The sequence below is a fragment of the Oncorhynchus keta genome, chromosome 5 (genome assembly GCF_023373465.1).
Source record: "Oncorhynchus keta strain PuntledgeMale-10-30-2019 chromosome 5, Oket_V2, whole genome shotgun sequence".
Lineage (NCBI taxonomy): Eukaryota > Metazoa > Chordata > Actinopteri > Salmoniformes > Salmonidae > Oncorhynchus > Oncorhynchus keta.
Window position 1 is genome coordinate 28,870,424 of NC_068425.1, and position 15,114 is coordinate 28,885,537.

General features: G+C 46.6%; 1 protein-coding gene across 1 annotated transcript; it reads left to right on the forward strand.

The window, feature by feature from the left end:
• Nucleotides 1–4,620: 4,620 nt before the first annotated feature.
• Nucleotides 4,621–12,157, forward strand: LOC118375876 (WAP, Kazal, immunoglobulin, Kunitz and NTR domain-containing protein 2). The gene is made up of 3 exons (XM_035762500.2): nt 4,621–5,256; nt 9,188–9,504; nt 9,899–12,157. Exons 1-3 carry the CDS (start codon nt 5,038–5,040, stop codon nt 11,106–11,108), a joined length of 1,746 nt encoding a protein of 581 aa, XP_035618393.2. The 5' UTR covers nt 4,621–5,037; the 3' UTR covers nt 11,109–12,157.
• The last annotated feature ends 2,957 nt before the right edge of the window (nt 12,158–15,114 follow it).

Below are 15,114 nucleotides of genomic sequence, written 5' to 3' on the forward strand. Positions count from 1 at the left end.
GTGTGTGTGTGTGTGTGTGTGTGTGTGTGTGTGTGTGTCTGCACACGTGTGCCATGTCTAGCCATCATGTGTCTGGCCTCCTCCCTGGGTCAGGGTCTAGGAACCAGCTTAGGCTGCCGCTGAGGCCGGACGCGTTCCTCTCCTTTGTCTTGGTGTCAGACACTTTAATAAGATTAGAACCAGCAATAACACCTTCATTGTTTTTTTAACAGCCCTCAGTCCCTACCCAGACAGAACCATCTGCAAAGCCAGTGGCTGGCTCTTCCAAGGCTCCTAAGTGCTTTTAGGGTCAGAAACTTTGGATATGTTCCCCGCAGGAACGGAGACAAAGGGCGACGTTACTCACAGGTACCTAAAGTGATGGGTTTGGACTGTGGCCCTGCACCATGGTTTTCGTGCAATTCGTGCCATTCACCAGGGGATAAAGCACAGCGCTACTTAGCTGTTGCACAAATGCACATACAACATTGTAAACCCACTGTAAAAAGAGAAAAAGGCAGGAATGGAAAACCATTTCAGGCACATTCTAAGCCCGCTGTGTATTTCTGAGGGCTGCTACATCACAGTGGGAAACAGGTGCTGTACTGGTCACAGCTTCAAGGAGATAATCAGGTATTACTGCATCGCTAAACTCTTAGAAAAAAATGTGCTAACTAGAACCTTAAAGGGTTCTTTGGCTTTACCCATAGGAGAACCCTTTGAAGAACCATTTTGGTTCCAGGTAGAACCCTTTACACAGCGGGTTCTACATGGAACCCAAAAGAGTTCTACCTGGAACCAAAAAGGGTTCTCCTATGGAGACAGCCGAAGAACCCTTTTGTATAGCTTGGTCACAGGTCATTTTCTGGTGGATAAAAATCATAGAATTAGATGCTGATTCAGAAGTCAGTGTAGGCAGTGAAGCCCTTGACCGAGGCAGTCTTTGACCAGCCCTTGCCCGAGGCAGGCTTTGACCATCCCTTGACCGAGGCAGGCTTTGACCAGCCCTTGACTGAGGCAGTCTTTGACCAGCCCTTGACCGAGGCAGTCTTTGACCAGCCCTTGACCGAGGCAGTCTTTGACCAGCCCTTGATCGAGGCAGTCCTTGACCAGCTTCATTTTGATTAACAACACATCCCCATATCCCCATCTGTCAGACTGCAACTCAAAGATGCCAATTATTGGAGGTTTGGTTGAACTGAACTAATTGTTCTTGATTGTATGCTAATCTATCCTTTGTCCTGTGACTCAGTATTCTATAAATTCTATTCACTATCTAATATTGTCCTGGCAAATGTGTAAAATGTTCCCGTATTTGAGAGGGCAGGGTGGCGAGAAGGGAATCTAGGTAGGAACAGATTAAGAACAGATTCAGTATCAGATTTAGGTGTTTTCTCAGAATGACAGATCACATCACACATCACCCCATCTGGACCTTATTGGCTTGAGTTAACCAAGGCAAGAGGGCTTTGTGTGGTGGTTGTGATTGTATTGCTGGTTACAAATCACACTATGTCAACCTGTGAAATAACGCAATTTGGGGAATTTTGAAATATTGTCTAGTTTACTTAGCTGGTTTTCAGTGAGCTACATTTCATTATGTTTATGGCATTCAGCTTTTTTACTTGTAGATTGATGGAGTACTGCCAGCAACAAGGGAAAGACAGTACGAGAAAACACCTCACACCCCTGTTTATTTTAACAGGAAATAAAATCCTTTGTAAGAACACCAAAACACACAGGAACTTATAGAATATTTATGTGACTGTTTTATTATCATGTCTCCATACTGTGAAATTGCGTGGGTTTGGATAAGATTATATAAGTGATCAAAAAAAAATATTGTGCTTGTTTTGGACAAGGTTCAGAGAGGCTGCAAAGTCCTCACAGAAGGTCAAAAGGACTGTTTGCAGACAAGACATATAGGCTGAATGCAAGGAGGGTGTCAGAGTGCTTGGAGGGGGTTCTCTGGAAATCGTTATTCAATATGTGACATGTTTTTAAGCCTTCATGTGTCAGCATTGGTGGGAATGTTGGGGTCTCAACCTCCCAGGGGTGAGGGCTGGAGGGGGAGGCTGGGGGTGAGGCTGGGGGTGAGGAGGCATCAAACCGTCTGAATGCATGTTGTGAGAAAAGGGATCACTTTGTACTGTTGCTCAGATTATGGTAGTGTGTGTGTGTGTGTGTGTCTATAAGTGTGTGTGCACTTGCGCACGTTAGTGTGTTAGCTTGTGTTTTTGTGTGTGTGTGTGTGTGTGTGTGTGTGTGTGTGTGTGTGTGTGTGTGTGTGTGTGTGTGTGTGTGTGTGTGTGTGTGTGTGCGCGCAAGCGTTCACACACTTTGTATATGCACATGTATGAGTGTGTTTGTGGAATATATGAATGTGTATGCATACATGTGTGGAATCTGTATGTGTGTGTTTATGTGTGTGAGCAGCAGGTTGCTAGTCTGCCAGTGTGCCTGGTCAGTGAGGGCTCTGACTGAAGTTAGAGCTGCAGGGGCCTGGGCCTCTTAGACACAGCAGGGACTCCACTTGGAAGGAGACTGGATGCAGAGAGACTGATGTAGATTTACACATGCATACAGACCACTCAATCCATGTCCCATAGAATGTTGGGTTGACAGCTATGGGAAAGATCCTGTTGTACCTCTGTGTGTGAACATCATGGACCCTCTCTCTTTCAGAACTAACTACAGGACGGCTCATAGTAATGGCTGGAAAGGAATACATGGAATGGTATTGAACACATCAAACATATGGTTTCCATGTGTATGATACCATTCCATTTACTCCATTCCAGCCATTGTTATGTGGCGTCCTCCCCTCAGCAGCCTCCCGTGGAACTAATGTTCAGAACAGTGATAGTAGATGGGCTGAGAGGTCTCGGAAAATGGAAATTAGGCAGAAAGGGAGTTGTTCTTAAGGTAGGCTGTTCCTTTGCGACACGTCAAAACATTGTGTACTCATTTCTTCATTGAGTCCTCTGTTGACTGTTTATAACGTGTCATGCCAATGTTCTGTCAGTGTTATACAGGTCTTATGACAGAGGATCAAGGTGTTGCTGATGTTTCCATAATCATGAGGCATATTCATCAGTGGGAGTAGGGAGATGTGTGAGCGTTCTCCAGAGTTCAATACAAACCTTTGACCCCAGGATGACAAGCAGAGTTGGGGAGTAACTGGTTACATGTTAATTGTTTACTCCATGTGTAACTCTGTGTTGTCTGTTCACACTGCTATGCTTTATCTTGGCCAGGTCGCAGTTGCAAATGAGAACTTGTTCTCAACTAGCCTACCTGGTTAAATAAAGGTGAAATAAACATTTAAAAAAATAAAATGTAAATTACATGTAATCTGATTACAATAAAAAAAAATATTGTAATCAGATTGCAGATACTTTAGAAAGAAAGTAGATGATTGCTTCTTGGATTACTTTAAAATTAAGAGAGGATGTTTGTGAAAACAAATACATTATGCCATCTATCTGTTTTCTCAATGATATTCAATTCAGCATTGAAAAAGGAGCAAGTTTAAGTTTGTTGCAGCTGAGGGAGTCTGGCCACACGTCAGAGACGACTATGATGACACACCAAATGCATTTGATGGATCATTTTTGTCTTCTTCTAATGCCTCTTAAAGGTAAAGTAAACAAAAAGTAGCTGAAAGTAATCAGATTATGTTACTGAGTTTGGGTAGTCCAAAAGTTAAGTTACGGATAAAAATGTTGGACAGGTAACTAGTAACTGTAACTGATTACATTTAGAAAGTAACTTACCCAAGCTTGGTGACAAAATACTGTGTCTGTGAAGAATATCACTGGGTATGGTGCCATCCCCAGGAGACCCATTGTGACCCACACACTGTACATACAGTATAGCACGACCTACAATAGTCATCATAATTTAGTCAGTGCTTATATTTGTCCTATTTCACACATGTACAAGTGTGTTTTATATGCATGTGTGAATAAGAAATGTGTTTTGCATATCACAACTCTGTGAATAGGAAATGTGTTTTGCATATCGTAACTCTCCCTGAGACACCCTTGGAGAGTGGGGAAAACCATTGTCTATGGCGACCCTGGAGCATTTTAGGGTTAAGTCCCTTGTTCAAGAGCACATCCCTTGTCGGCTCCGGGATTTGAACTAGCGACCTTTCGGTTAGTGGCCCAATGCGCTAACTGCTAGGCTACATTCCACCCAGTATCATATAGCCTACAGTAGTAGGAGAGAAGTCTCAGAGCAAAGATCTCCAATAATTCGACCCTTGCCATATTATGGATGTATTAAGCTCATTCCACATGGTTTTACTGATTCACCTCTGAAGATGTAAACTCACTCCTGGGAAAGGTTGAACAAAGCACGATGCAACGTGTTCAATAAGGCCATATTGATCCAGATGGTTAACTGTTTAGATATTATTATCCAAATATCTAAATGTGTATCAACACAAGAGTAAATATTGTGTTAATATAAAAATACTTGTATCAGTATGAATATAATTCGTTTTTATGTTACCACAGTATGTTTTCCACATTTACAGTGCTGCATAGTGGGCTACAATGAAGGTGGTCCAACTATTTACACAAAGGGGGAAAAGGTGTCAACACGCGCCTTGCGCACCACACGCGCACAGCACAGGTATTTTGCCGGAGGTCCCTGCTCGAGCCTGCTGCTGCTGCTACGGACTTTTTAATATGTTCATCAGAACTGTAACTCGCCTGGGATTTGCTGTCGGGGTAGACTAGCCACTGTAATTCATGTAGTTAGATTTTAAGTAATAGGGTTCAAATACCACCTAATCTCTCCAGACTATTAAACGTTGACCAGCGGACTGACGGAGTTCTTCACTGCAGCAACACTCCGCACTGACCACACGTCTTCCTGACCGTTTAATCACATTTACTTTACATTTCAACTTAATTTCTCCCTTTGGCTTTGTCATTTATGACCATTTAATAGTTTTGCACTCATCGGGAAAATTTGCTAACTTCGACGCTCCTCGGATCTTGTTTTATTTCTTCGGGATCCTTGTGAAAGTCCCGTTACGCGCTGGATATGTGGTGGATGTTGTTTCCTCGATGGATCTGGTTTCTCTTTGGACAGTGCTACGTCTTGCTCCTGATCATAGACAGCTGTGTGAGGGTGAAAGCGATGCCAATGTCCATGCCCAACAAAGTGGTGTACTCTCACGCGGGCATGTGCCCCAACGAGATGAACCCCAACCTGTGGGTGGACGCCATGAGCACCTGTATGCGCGAGTGCGAGTTGGACCGGGTGAGTTTCTGGGATCAGTTTTCCTCGCGGGCTGGAGACAAATGGGGGACACTTTATTCTGTCAAAAGTTTCTCTACATAAAGTTTCTGCAATTAAATTCATGGAATGAAAGGTGGAGATAAGTGGGACATGCGCACTGCGCACTGTTTTTGGCCAAATTCAATTGTGACCACATTGCCTGTGTTGTTTATTTCTGAATTTCTCTTTGAATTAGATTGAATATCTCCTCAATCAGATACTTGTTCATAGACTACAGATTTTGGAAATAGCAGACACTGGTGTATATGCCCACAATATTACATTTGTTGTCAACAGATTGTTCACCTAGACAGCTCAGTAATTCAAACCAGCAACCTTTCAGTTACTGACCCAACACTCTTAACCGCTAGGCTACCTGACCATACCAGTTACTGACCCAACACTCTTAACCGCTAGGCTACCTGACCATACCAGTTACTGACCCAACACTCTTAACCGCTAGGCTACCTGACCATACCAGTTACTGACCCAACACTCTTAACCGCTAGGCTACCTGACCATACCAGTTACTGACCCAACACTCTTAACCGCAAGGCTACCTGACCATACCAGTTACTGACCCAACACTCTTAACCGCTAGGCTACCTGACCATACCAGTCAGTTACTGACCCAACACTCTTAACCGCTAGGCTACCTGACCATACCAGTTACTGACCCAACACTCTTAACCGCTAGGCTACCTGACCATACCAGTTACTGACCCAACACTCTTAACTGCAAGGCTACCTGACCATACCAGTTACTGACCCTGACAACACTCTTAACCGCTAGGCTACCTGACCATACCAGTTACTGACCCAACACTCTTAACCGCTAGGCTACCTGACCATACCAGTTACTGACCCAACACTCTTAACCGCAAGGCTACCTGACCATACCAGTTACTGACCCAACACTCTTAACCGCTAGGCTACCTGACCATACCAGTTACTGACCCAACACTCTTAACCGCAAGGCTACCTGACCATACCAGTTACTGACCCAACACTCTTAACCGCTAGGCTACCTGACCATACCAGTTACTGACCCAACACTCTTAACCGCTAGGCTACCTGACCATACCAGTTACTGACCCAACACTCTTAACCGCTAGGCTACCTGACCATACCAGTTACTGACCCAACACTCTTAACCGCTAGGCTACCTGACCATACCAGTTACTGACCCAACACTCTTAACCGCAAGGCTACCTGACCATACCAGTTACTGACCCAACACTCTTAACCGCTAGGCTACCTGACCATACCAGTTACTGACCCAACACTCTTAACCGCAAGGCTACCTGACCATACCAGTTACTGACCCAACACTCTTAACCGCTAGGCTACCTGACCATACCAGTTACTGACCCAACACTCTTAACCGCAAGGCTACCTGACCATACCAGTTACTGACCCAACACTCTTAACCGCAAGGCTACCTGACCATACCAGTTACTGACCCAACACTCTTAACCGCTAGGCTACCTGACCATACCAGTTACTGACCCAACACTCTTAACCGCAAGGCTACCTGACCATACCAGTCAGTTACTGACCCAACACTCTTAACCGCTAGGCTACCTGACCATACCAGTTACTGACCCAACACTCTTAACCGCAAGGCTACCTGACCATACCAGTTACTGACCCAACACTCTTAACCGCAAGGCTACCTGACCATACCAGTCAGTTACTGACCCAACACTCTTAACCGCTAGGCTACCTGACCATACCAGTTACTGACCCAACACTCTTAACCGCAAGGCTACCTGACCATACCAGTTACTGACCCAACACTCTTAACCGCTAGGCTACCTGACCATACCAGTTACTGACCCAACACTCTTAACCGCTAGGCTACCTGACCATACCAGTTACTGACCCAACACTCTTAACCGCTAGGCTACCTGACCATACCAGTTACTGACCCAACACTCTTAACCGCTAGGCTACCTGACCATACCAGTTACTGACCCAACACTCTTAACCGCTAGGCTACCTGACCATACCAGTTACTGACCCAACACTCTTAACCGCAAGGCTACCTGACCATACCAGTTACTGACCCAACACTCTTAACCGCTAGGCTACCTGACCATACCAGTTACTGACCCAACACTCTTAACCGCTAGGCTACCTGACCATACCAGTTACTGACCCAACACTCTTAACCGCTAGGCTACCTGACCATACCAGTTACTGACCCAACACTCTTAACCGCTAGGCTACCTGACCATACCAGTTACTGACCCAACACTCTTAACCGCAAGGCTACCTGACCATACCAGTTACTGACCCAACACTCTTAACCGCTAGGCTACCTGACCATACCAGTTACTGACCCAACACTCTTAACCGCTAGGCTACCAGTTACTGACCAACACTAACCAGTTACTGACCCAACACTCTTAACCGCTAGGCTACCTGACCATACCAGTTACTGACCCAACACTCTTAACCGCTAGGCTACCTGACCATACCAGTTACTGACCCAACACTCTTAACCGCTAGGCTACCTGACCATACCAGTTACTGACCCAACACTCTTAACCGCTAGGCTACCTGACCATACCAGTTACTGACCCAACACTCTTAACCGCTAGGCTACCTGACCATACCAGTTACTGACCCAACACTCTTAACCGCTAGGCTACCTGACCATACCAGTTACTGACCCAACACTCTTAACCGCTAGGCTACCTGACCATACCAGTTACTGACCCAACACTCTTAACCGCTAGGCTACCTGACCATACCAGTTACTGACCCAACACTCTTAACCGCTAGGCTACCTGACCATACCAGTTACTGACCCAACACTCTTAACCGCTAGGCTACCTGACCATACCAGTTACTGACCCAACACTCTTAACCGCTAGGCTACCTGACCATACCAGTTACTGACCCAACACTCTTAACCGCTAGGCTACCTGACCATACCAGTTACTGACCCAACACTCTTAACCGCTAGGCTACCTGACCATACCAGTTACTGACCCAACACGCTTAACCGCTAGGCTACCTGACCATACCAGTTACTGACCCAACACTCTTAACCGCTAGGCTACCTGACCATACCAGTTACTGACCCAACACGCTTAACCGCTAGGCTACCTGACCATACCAGTTACTGACCCAACACGCTTAACCGCTAGGCTACCTGACCATACCAGTTACTGACCCAACACTCTTAACCGCTAGGCTACCTGACCATACCAGTTACTGACCCAACATTCTTAACCGCTAGGCTACCTGACCATACCAGTTACTGACCCAACACGCTTAACCGCTAGGCTACCTGACCATACCAGTTACTGACCCAACACTCTTAACCGCTAGGCTACCTGACCATACCAGTTACTGACCCAACACGCTTAACCGCTAGGCTACCTGACCATACCAGTTACTGACCCAACACTCTTAACCGCTAGGCTACCTGACCATACCAGTTACTGACCCAACACGCTTAACCGCTAGGCTACCTGACCATACCAGTTACTGACCCAACACGCTTAACCGCTAGGCTACCTGACCATACCAGTTACTGACCCAACACTCTTAACCGCTAGGCTACCTGACCATACCAGTTACTGACCCAACACTCTTAACCGCTAGGCTACCTGACCATACCAGTTACTGACCCAACACTCTTAACCGCTAGGCTAGCTGCCACCCATGACTATTGAGTCTAATAACATTTATTACTCTGCATTATGAGATATTGAGAAGTAAGCATGTAAAATGTATAGCCTACAATACCAACCTCACATTGCATAGTATTGTTTCATTACATTAGAAAGTGCATCACTCTCAAGTTCCTTAACATCCTATATGTTCCCTGAGTGCACAATGAACTGAAACATGCTGATCCTAACACAACACCTCCCATGTATCCCCTATCACCCCCAAGGACTGTGAAAACTTTGAGAAATGCTGCAACAACGTGTGTGGGAACAAGAGCTGTGTGGCGGCACGCTACATGGACATTAAGGGCAAGAAGGGGCCGGTTGGCATGCCAAAAGGGGTCAAGTGTGACAAGTTCATGTGTACGCAGCAGGGCTCCGAGTGTGACATCTGGGAGGGCCAGCCCGTGTGTAAGTGCCGGGACCGCTGTGAGAGAGAGCCCCACTTCACATGTGCCTCAGACGGTATGACCTACTACAACAAGTGTTACATGGATGCAGAGGCCTGCTCCAAGGGCATCTCTATCTCTGTGGTCACCTGCAGGTAAACCGGAAACATCTATGTATAGACTCCCATATTAATCACATGTTAATAGAAAAGTTCTGAATAGACTGCAGTGTTTACTGTTTTGTTGTGCTATGACTGCTTTGTTATGTTGATATCCATCTCTATGGTAACAGGAACTGAAAATTAATAGATGGGATTCTGAATGATAACTGTAGACATACTAACCCTATATTTCTGTATTTGTATGAGATCTGTATTCCTCTGTAGTTACACAGGAGTAATGCTCACTCAATCTAGCGTTTCACTTAGCTTTTGTTTTATGCATTTGAGTTTCTTGTACCAACCTTTGTCTATCACACACCCAGCTCAAGGTGGATTACATTACTGTGGTAAATAATCTATTCTTCTCTCTCTGACATCACCTCTGCAGGTACCACCTCACCTGGCCAAACACCAGCCCGTTGCCCATGGAGACCACCCTGCGGCCAACCACTGCCCTCCTGGAGACCACCCCCCCGGCTGACATCCATCCTCCAATGATGCTCAGCAACCCCACTCAGCAGGCTGTGTTCGTGGGTGAGACAGCCAGCTTCCTGTGCGAAGTGTCAGGTAAGCCCAGTCCGGAGGTGACCTGGGAGAAGCAGCTGGAGGGCAAGGAGAACACAGTGATGAGGCCCAATCACGTGCAGGGGAACGTAGTGGTCACCAACATCGGCCAGCTGGTCATCTACAATGCCCAGCAACAGGACGCCGGCATCTACACCTGCACGGCCAAGAACCTGGGGGGGGCTGTGACCTCCCACTACCCACTGTCGGTGATCCAGAGAGACACGGGCCGGAAGGAGGGTGAGGTAGGGAATGCCACCAACCCATTCCCATTCCCCGCCGAAGAGTGCCTGAAGGGGCCGGACAGTGACGACTGTGGGGAGGAGAGCATAAGCTGGTACTACGAAGTCAAGAGAAACAATTGCTTCACCTTCACCTACAGCCAGTGCAACAAGAACCGCAACCACTTTGACAGCTACGAGACATGCATGTTGTCATGCGGGGCAGAGCTGTCGGCTCCCTGCTCTCTCCCCAGCCTGCAGGGACCCTGTAAGGCCTACGAGCCCCGCTGGGCCTACAGCAGCACCCTCAAACAGTGCCAGTCCTTCATCTGGGGCGGCTGTGGAGGCAATGAAAACAACTTTGAATCCAAAGAGGCCTGCGAGGAGATGTGTCCTTTTCCGAAGAACCATAACTGTAAGATGTGTAAACCGCGGGGCAAGATGGTGACCAGCTTCTGCAAGAGCGACTTCATCATCCTGGGGCGCGTGACAGAGTTGCCTGAAGAACAGGACTCGGGCCACGCCCTGATCACCGTGGAGGAGATCCTAAAGGACGAGAAAATGGGCCTCAAGTTCTTCGGCCAGGAACCCTTGGAGGTGACCTTGATGAACATGGACTGGAACTGCCCGTGCCCCAACATCACCATGGCCAACGGGCAGCTCATCATCATGGGAGACGTCCACAACGGCATGGCCGTGCTGCAGCCCGACAGCTTCGTGGGGAGCTCCACCGCACGCAGGGTCAGGAAGCTCCGAGAGGTCATTCACAAGAAGACCTGTGATTTTCTCAAAGAGTTCCCAACAAACCAGTAGTTACTCTCTGAGAGATCCCCCAGTATCCTGTACAAGAGCTGTCTATATCAAGAAAAGCAAACTGGTTCTAGCATCCAGTAGTAGCTATTGTCTGAGATTTCCCCACTATCCAGTAGGGAAGATATCTAGAAGAGTAGACTGGGACTTTGTCAAAGTTTCTTACCATTCAGTAGCCGGATGATGGCTTTTGTTGATTATTGCTTTCTCCTTCTCCTAAAGGTGGGGACTGAACCAATACCTTAACACTGATCCGACAAGCTGTTTCCCTACCCATGACCTTCTCTTTAGTTTCCACAGAAGACACATTTTGTATGCATTTTGTCATATCTCCTTCACTCAGATGTTCTCCATATACAGTAGATATCTAGAAGATCCATGACTTTCTCAGATGACGGCTGCTGTTAGCTGATTCCAGATTCTCGTCTCTCTCCTTCACTCTGAAGTTTGGACATTAAGTGTTGGGGCTCCTCTGTACTATGGAAATGGCTGGAGGTACCTGTATATTTAAAACAACGACAGATTTATACTTTGTGTGGATTCGCTTTCTGAAAGGAGAGCTAATTGTCCGTTTATAGTACTGTAGTGGTGACTTATATCAAGCGCTTACCTTGGAAATATTTTAGTTAAACTAAAATGGCTCTTTGAATAATATTTTAAATTCAAATATTTTATCTTGGTATGAATGTACTAATGCCTGACAGATAGCTAAACTCTGTGCCTTGGTTAATATGAATGTTATATTATGTTGACTTAAAGTATCTATGGTATCCTGAAAGAGACATTTTGTAATATATATTCTGAGTGCTTGAGCTCACGATAATGTCATGTAAAGCTCATGGATCAAACAAGTCATTTGATTCCACTAGAAACCACTTTGTAGTCCATGATTGCTGATACAGTATATGAACTTCTGTTCTTAACATCCTATTTATTTTTTATCCCCTCCTATTAGAGATACACCCAATTCAATAATGGACAGACTTATGTTATTTTGTAAATCCAAATGATAAAGATGTTCATAACACAATGGTAAAGAAATAAAAATGACACTTTGAAAGAATATCCACTTCTTATCTCTGTGTTGCGCTATGCTTTTATACCTGTAAAATGAGTGACAGCAGGTGTCTGTCTGTCTGTCTGTCTGTCTGTCTGTCTGTCTGTCTGTCTGTCTGTCTGTCTGTCTGTCTGTCTGTCTGTCTGTCTGTCTGCCAGTTTGTCTGTCTGTCTGTCTGCCAGTTTGTCTGTCTGCCAGTTTGTCTGTCTGTCTGTCTGTCTGTCTGTCTGTCTGTCTGTCTGTCTGTCTGTCTGTCTGTCTGTCTGTCTGTGTATTTGTATGTTCACAGGCAAGCGTAATTGTTCATGTGTGCGTGTCATTCTCTAGTTTATACCAGCCCCCTATCTTCCTCCACCCCTTTCCTCATCCCCCTTCACATGGAGGGCCAAGTTTGGCATTAAATCTGGAGCAGGTCACATTCCAGCCCAGCTGTGAAGCCCAGGGGGACGGAGAAGAGAGCAGCCTGGCCGGCCTTGTGTTGTGTCTGGGTCTGGCTGGGCCCTCCATCCTCCACCCACCACCCACTGGCCCTCAGATCTTTCATGTGTGAGGGGCTGACGGAAGGGGGGAGGAGAGGGGGAGGAAAGGATGTAGGCCATCTCTCTCTCACCCTCGGCTGGACACATCTGCGTAAAGGGGCTATGCTGAGGGGGGAGAGGGGGAAGTGAGGGGTTAGATGAAGGGGCCGTAACGGGAAAGCAAAGTGGAGTTGGGATGGAGTGATGCATGCTCTCTCTCTCTCTCTCCATCAGATGGGCACCCTGCAGTCTGTCTCTCTCTCTCCATCAGATGGGCACCCTGCAGCCTGTCTCTCTCTCATCTCAGCGCTCCCTCTCCAGCCACGCTCTGACCCGACGCGGGGGGAGGTGGTAGGCCCACAGACTGGGCTGTGTTTAAAGCAGAATTTGAACTTTTGACATGGCTGGCTGGGCTGAAGCCAGGGCTGGAGGCTGGGAGTTGGGACTGGGGTAAAGGGAAAGGGCTAGAGCTAGGATGTAGGGCTGGAGATAAGGCTTAGGTTGGGGTAAAAGGCTGGAGCTGGTCCCTGGGCTAGGGTTTAAAGCTAGTAGTCTGGGGTTAGGGTCTGGAGCTGGTCTCTGGGCTAGGGTATAAAGCTAGTAGTCTGGGGTTAGGGTCTGGAGCTGGTCCCGGGGCTAGGGTATAAAGCTAGTAGTCTGGGGTTAGGGTCTGGAGCTGGTCCCTGGGCTAGGGTATACAGCTAGTAGTCTGGGGTTAGGGTCTGGAGCTGGGGTTGTAGCTGGGGGCTGGAGTTGGGGTTACGGCTGGGGGCTGGAGTTGGGGTTACGGCTGGGGGCTGGAGTTGGGGTTACGGCTGGGGGCTGGAGTTGGGGTTAGGGTTGGGACTGGGGTAGGTAGGTACTAGTTGTGTTGGGGCTTGATCTGAGGCTGACACTGTGTGACTGGGACTAGATCAGAAAGAGGGACAGGGAAATAAACGATAAAGAGTCAAGAAGGTTTTCCCAGGGAGGGCCCCTCACCCGTCTGCCCCCTCGGGCCCACACACAGCACAGGGCCGACCCCTGACCCCCTAAGCTGCTAATGAAAAAGAGGCCAGGAGGAAAAGACCACTTTCATTATGGGCTGTTGACAAGTGTTACGTACGGAACTAGTCATGACCTAGACAGAGATGTCAGGCTCAAGTTCACTTTGAACCCACAGACCAAACAGACCATAATAACACAAGCTCTGCTTAGAGGCACACACATCTCTTGGTAGCCATGGAAACAAAATCATGGCAACTTTGAAAACACATTTCTGGCAATAGATTATTTTCAAGATGGATGCATTCAAACTAGGCTAGTCTTATATGCTCTGATGAGAACCTCTCTGATTTCAGCCTGAAATGCTTTACACATTATTTGAGTCATTCCTTAATATACAGATCATATTTATTGTGTTTGGGTATAGGCTACAGTTTTAAAAACAGTAACACTGTAATGCCGTTTTTTAAAATCTGCTTTATTCTAGGTAGAAACACTGACCTCTGTTGATGATTTAGAGGATGTACATGTCAGAGACACAAGACACAACTGCTACAGGTGTTACAATGTGCTTCACTCATCTTTTACCAATCACATCCAACCTGGATCATCTGATGATTCTTAAACCAAAGGATTTCGACCATGCTATCAAAGGATATTCAAATGGATCCTTCTGTCATAATTGCTCAGTCAGAAGAAATTGCGAGGTATCATGCAATGATGTCATAGCAATGATATGAAGCAATGGATCTCTGAAATCCTGGCCAAATCATAATAATGACGATGATAGCAGAAAACCTGCTCTGGATCCCCCTAGCAGAGTCCAGTTTAACGTATTAGCCATTGCAGTTAGCCCAGAACACACACACCGTTAGAGAATGAGAGAGTGATAGAGAGCGAGAAGAATATAGAGATAGAGATGGAGAAGCAATAGACAGAACCAGAGAGGGAGCGGGAGGGAGAGAGAGAGAAAAATAAAACGAGAGAGATAGAGAGGTGTGGAGGGGTGAGAGAGAGGGAGAGAGAGTGTGACCCACTTCCGGTGCAGGTGTTTGATCTTGGTTGACACTGAGCACACAGCAGGAATGACTATCAACACGTAGCTGACTGAGATGGCCTCCAAAACAGAGCAGCACTCCACAACACTGAGATCAGACATCTCTGTCTCTCTCACGCTCTCTTATTGATGGATGTGGCGATAAAAATACATCTCTATAGCTAGTTGGACTTTGAGGAAATCTATGCCCTTTCGGTTCGGTGCCTCTTTCAGTGTAAATTGTTTTCTTGCATTGCGATCGGACATTGTGAGCTGTGATACAGCCATGCCAACTGGTAATTAGTCCTCTTGTCCACTTGATGGCAGTATAATATAATCTATCCTTAGGCTATTAAATACTGTTCTCACACACAGGACCAAAAGTCAAAACAGCTGCATCAGTTTTCCTGAACA

Bases quoted from the DNA above. Each gene is read 5' to 3' on its own strand.
- LOC118375876 (XM_035762500.2), top strand. From the start codon at position 5,038: ATGTGGTGGATGTTGTTTCCTCGATGGATCTGGTTTCTCTTTGGACAG. The intron at 5,257-9,187 runs GTGAGTTTCTGG...ATCACCCCCAAG, and splicing joins GCGAGTGCGAGTTGGACCGG to GACTGTGAAAACTTTGAGAA. The intron at 9,505-9,898 runs GTAAACCGGAAA...TCACCTCTGCAG, and splicing joins ATCTCTGTGGTCACCTGCAG to GTACCACCTCACCTGGCCAA.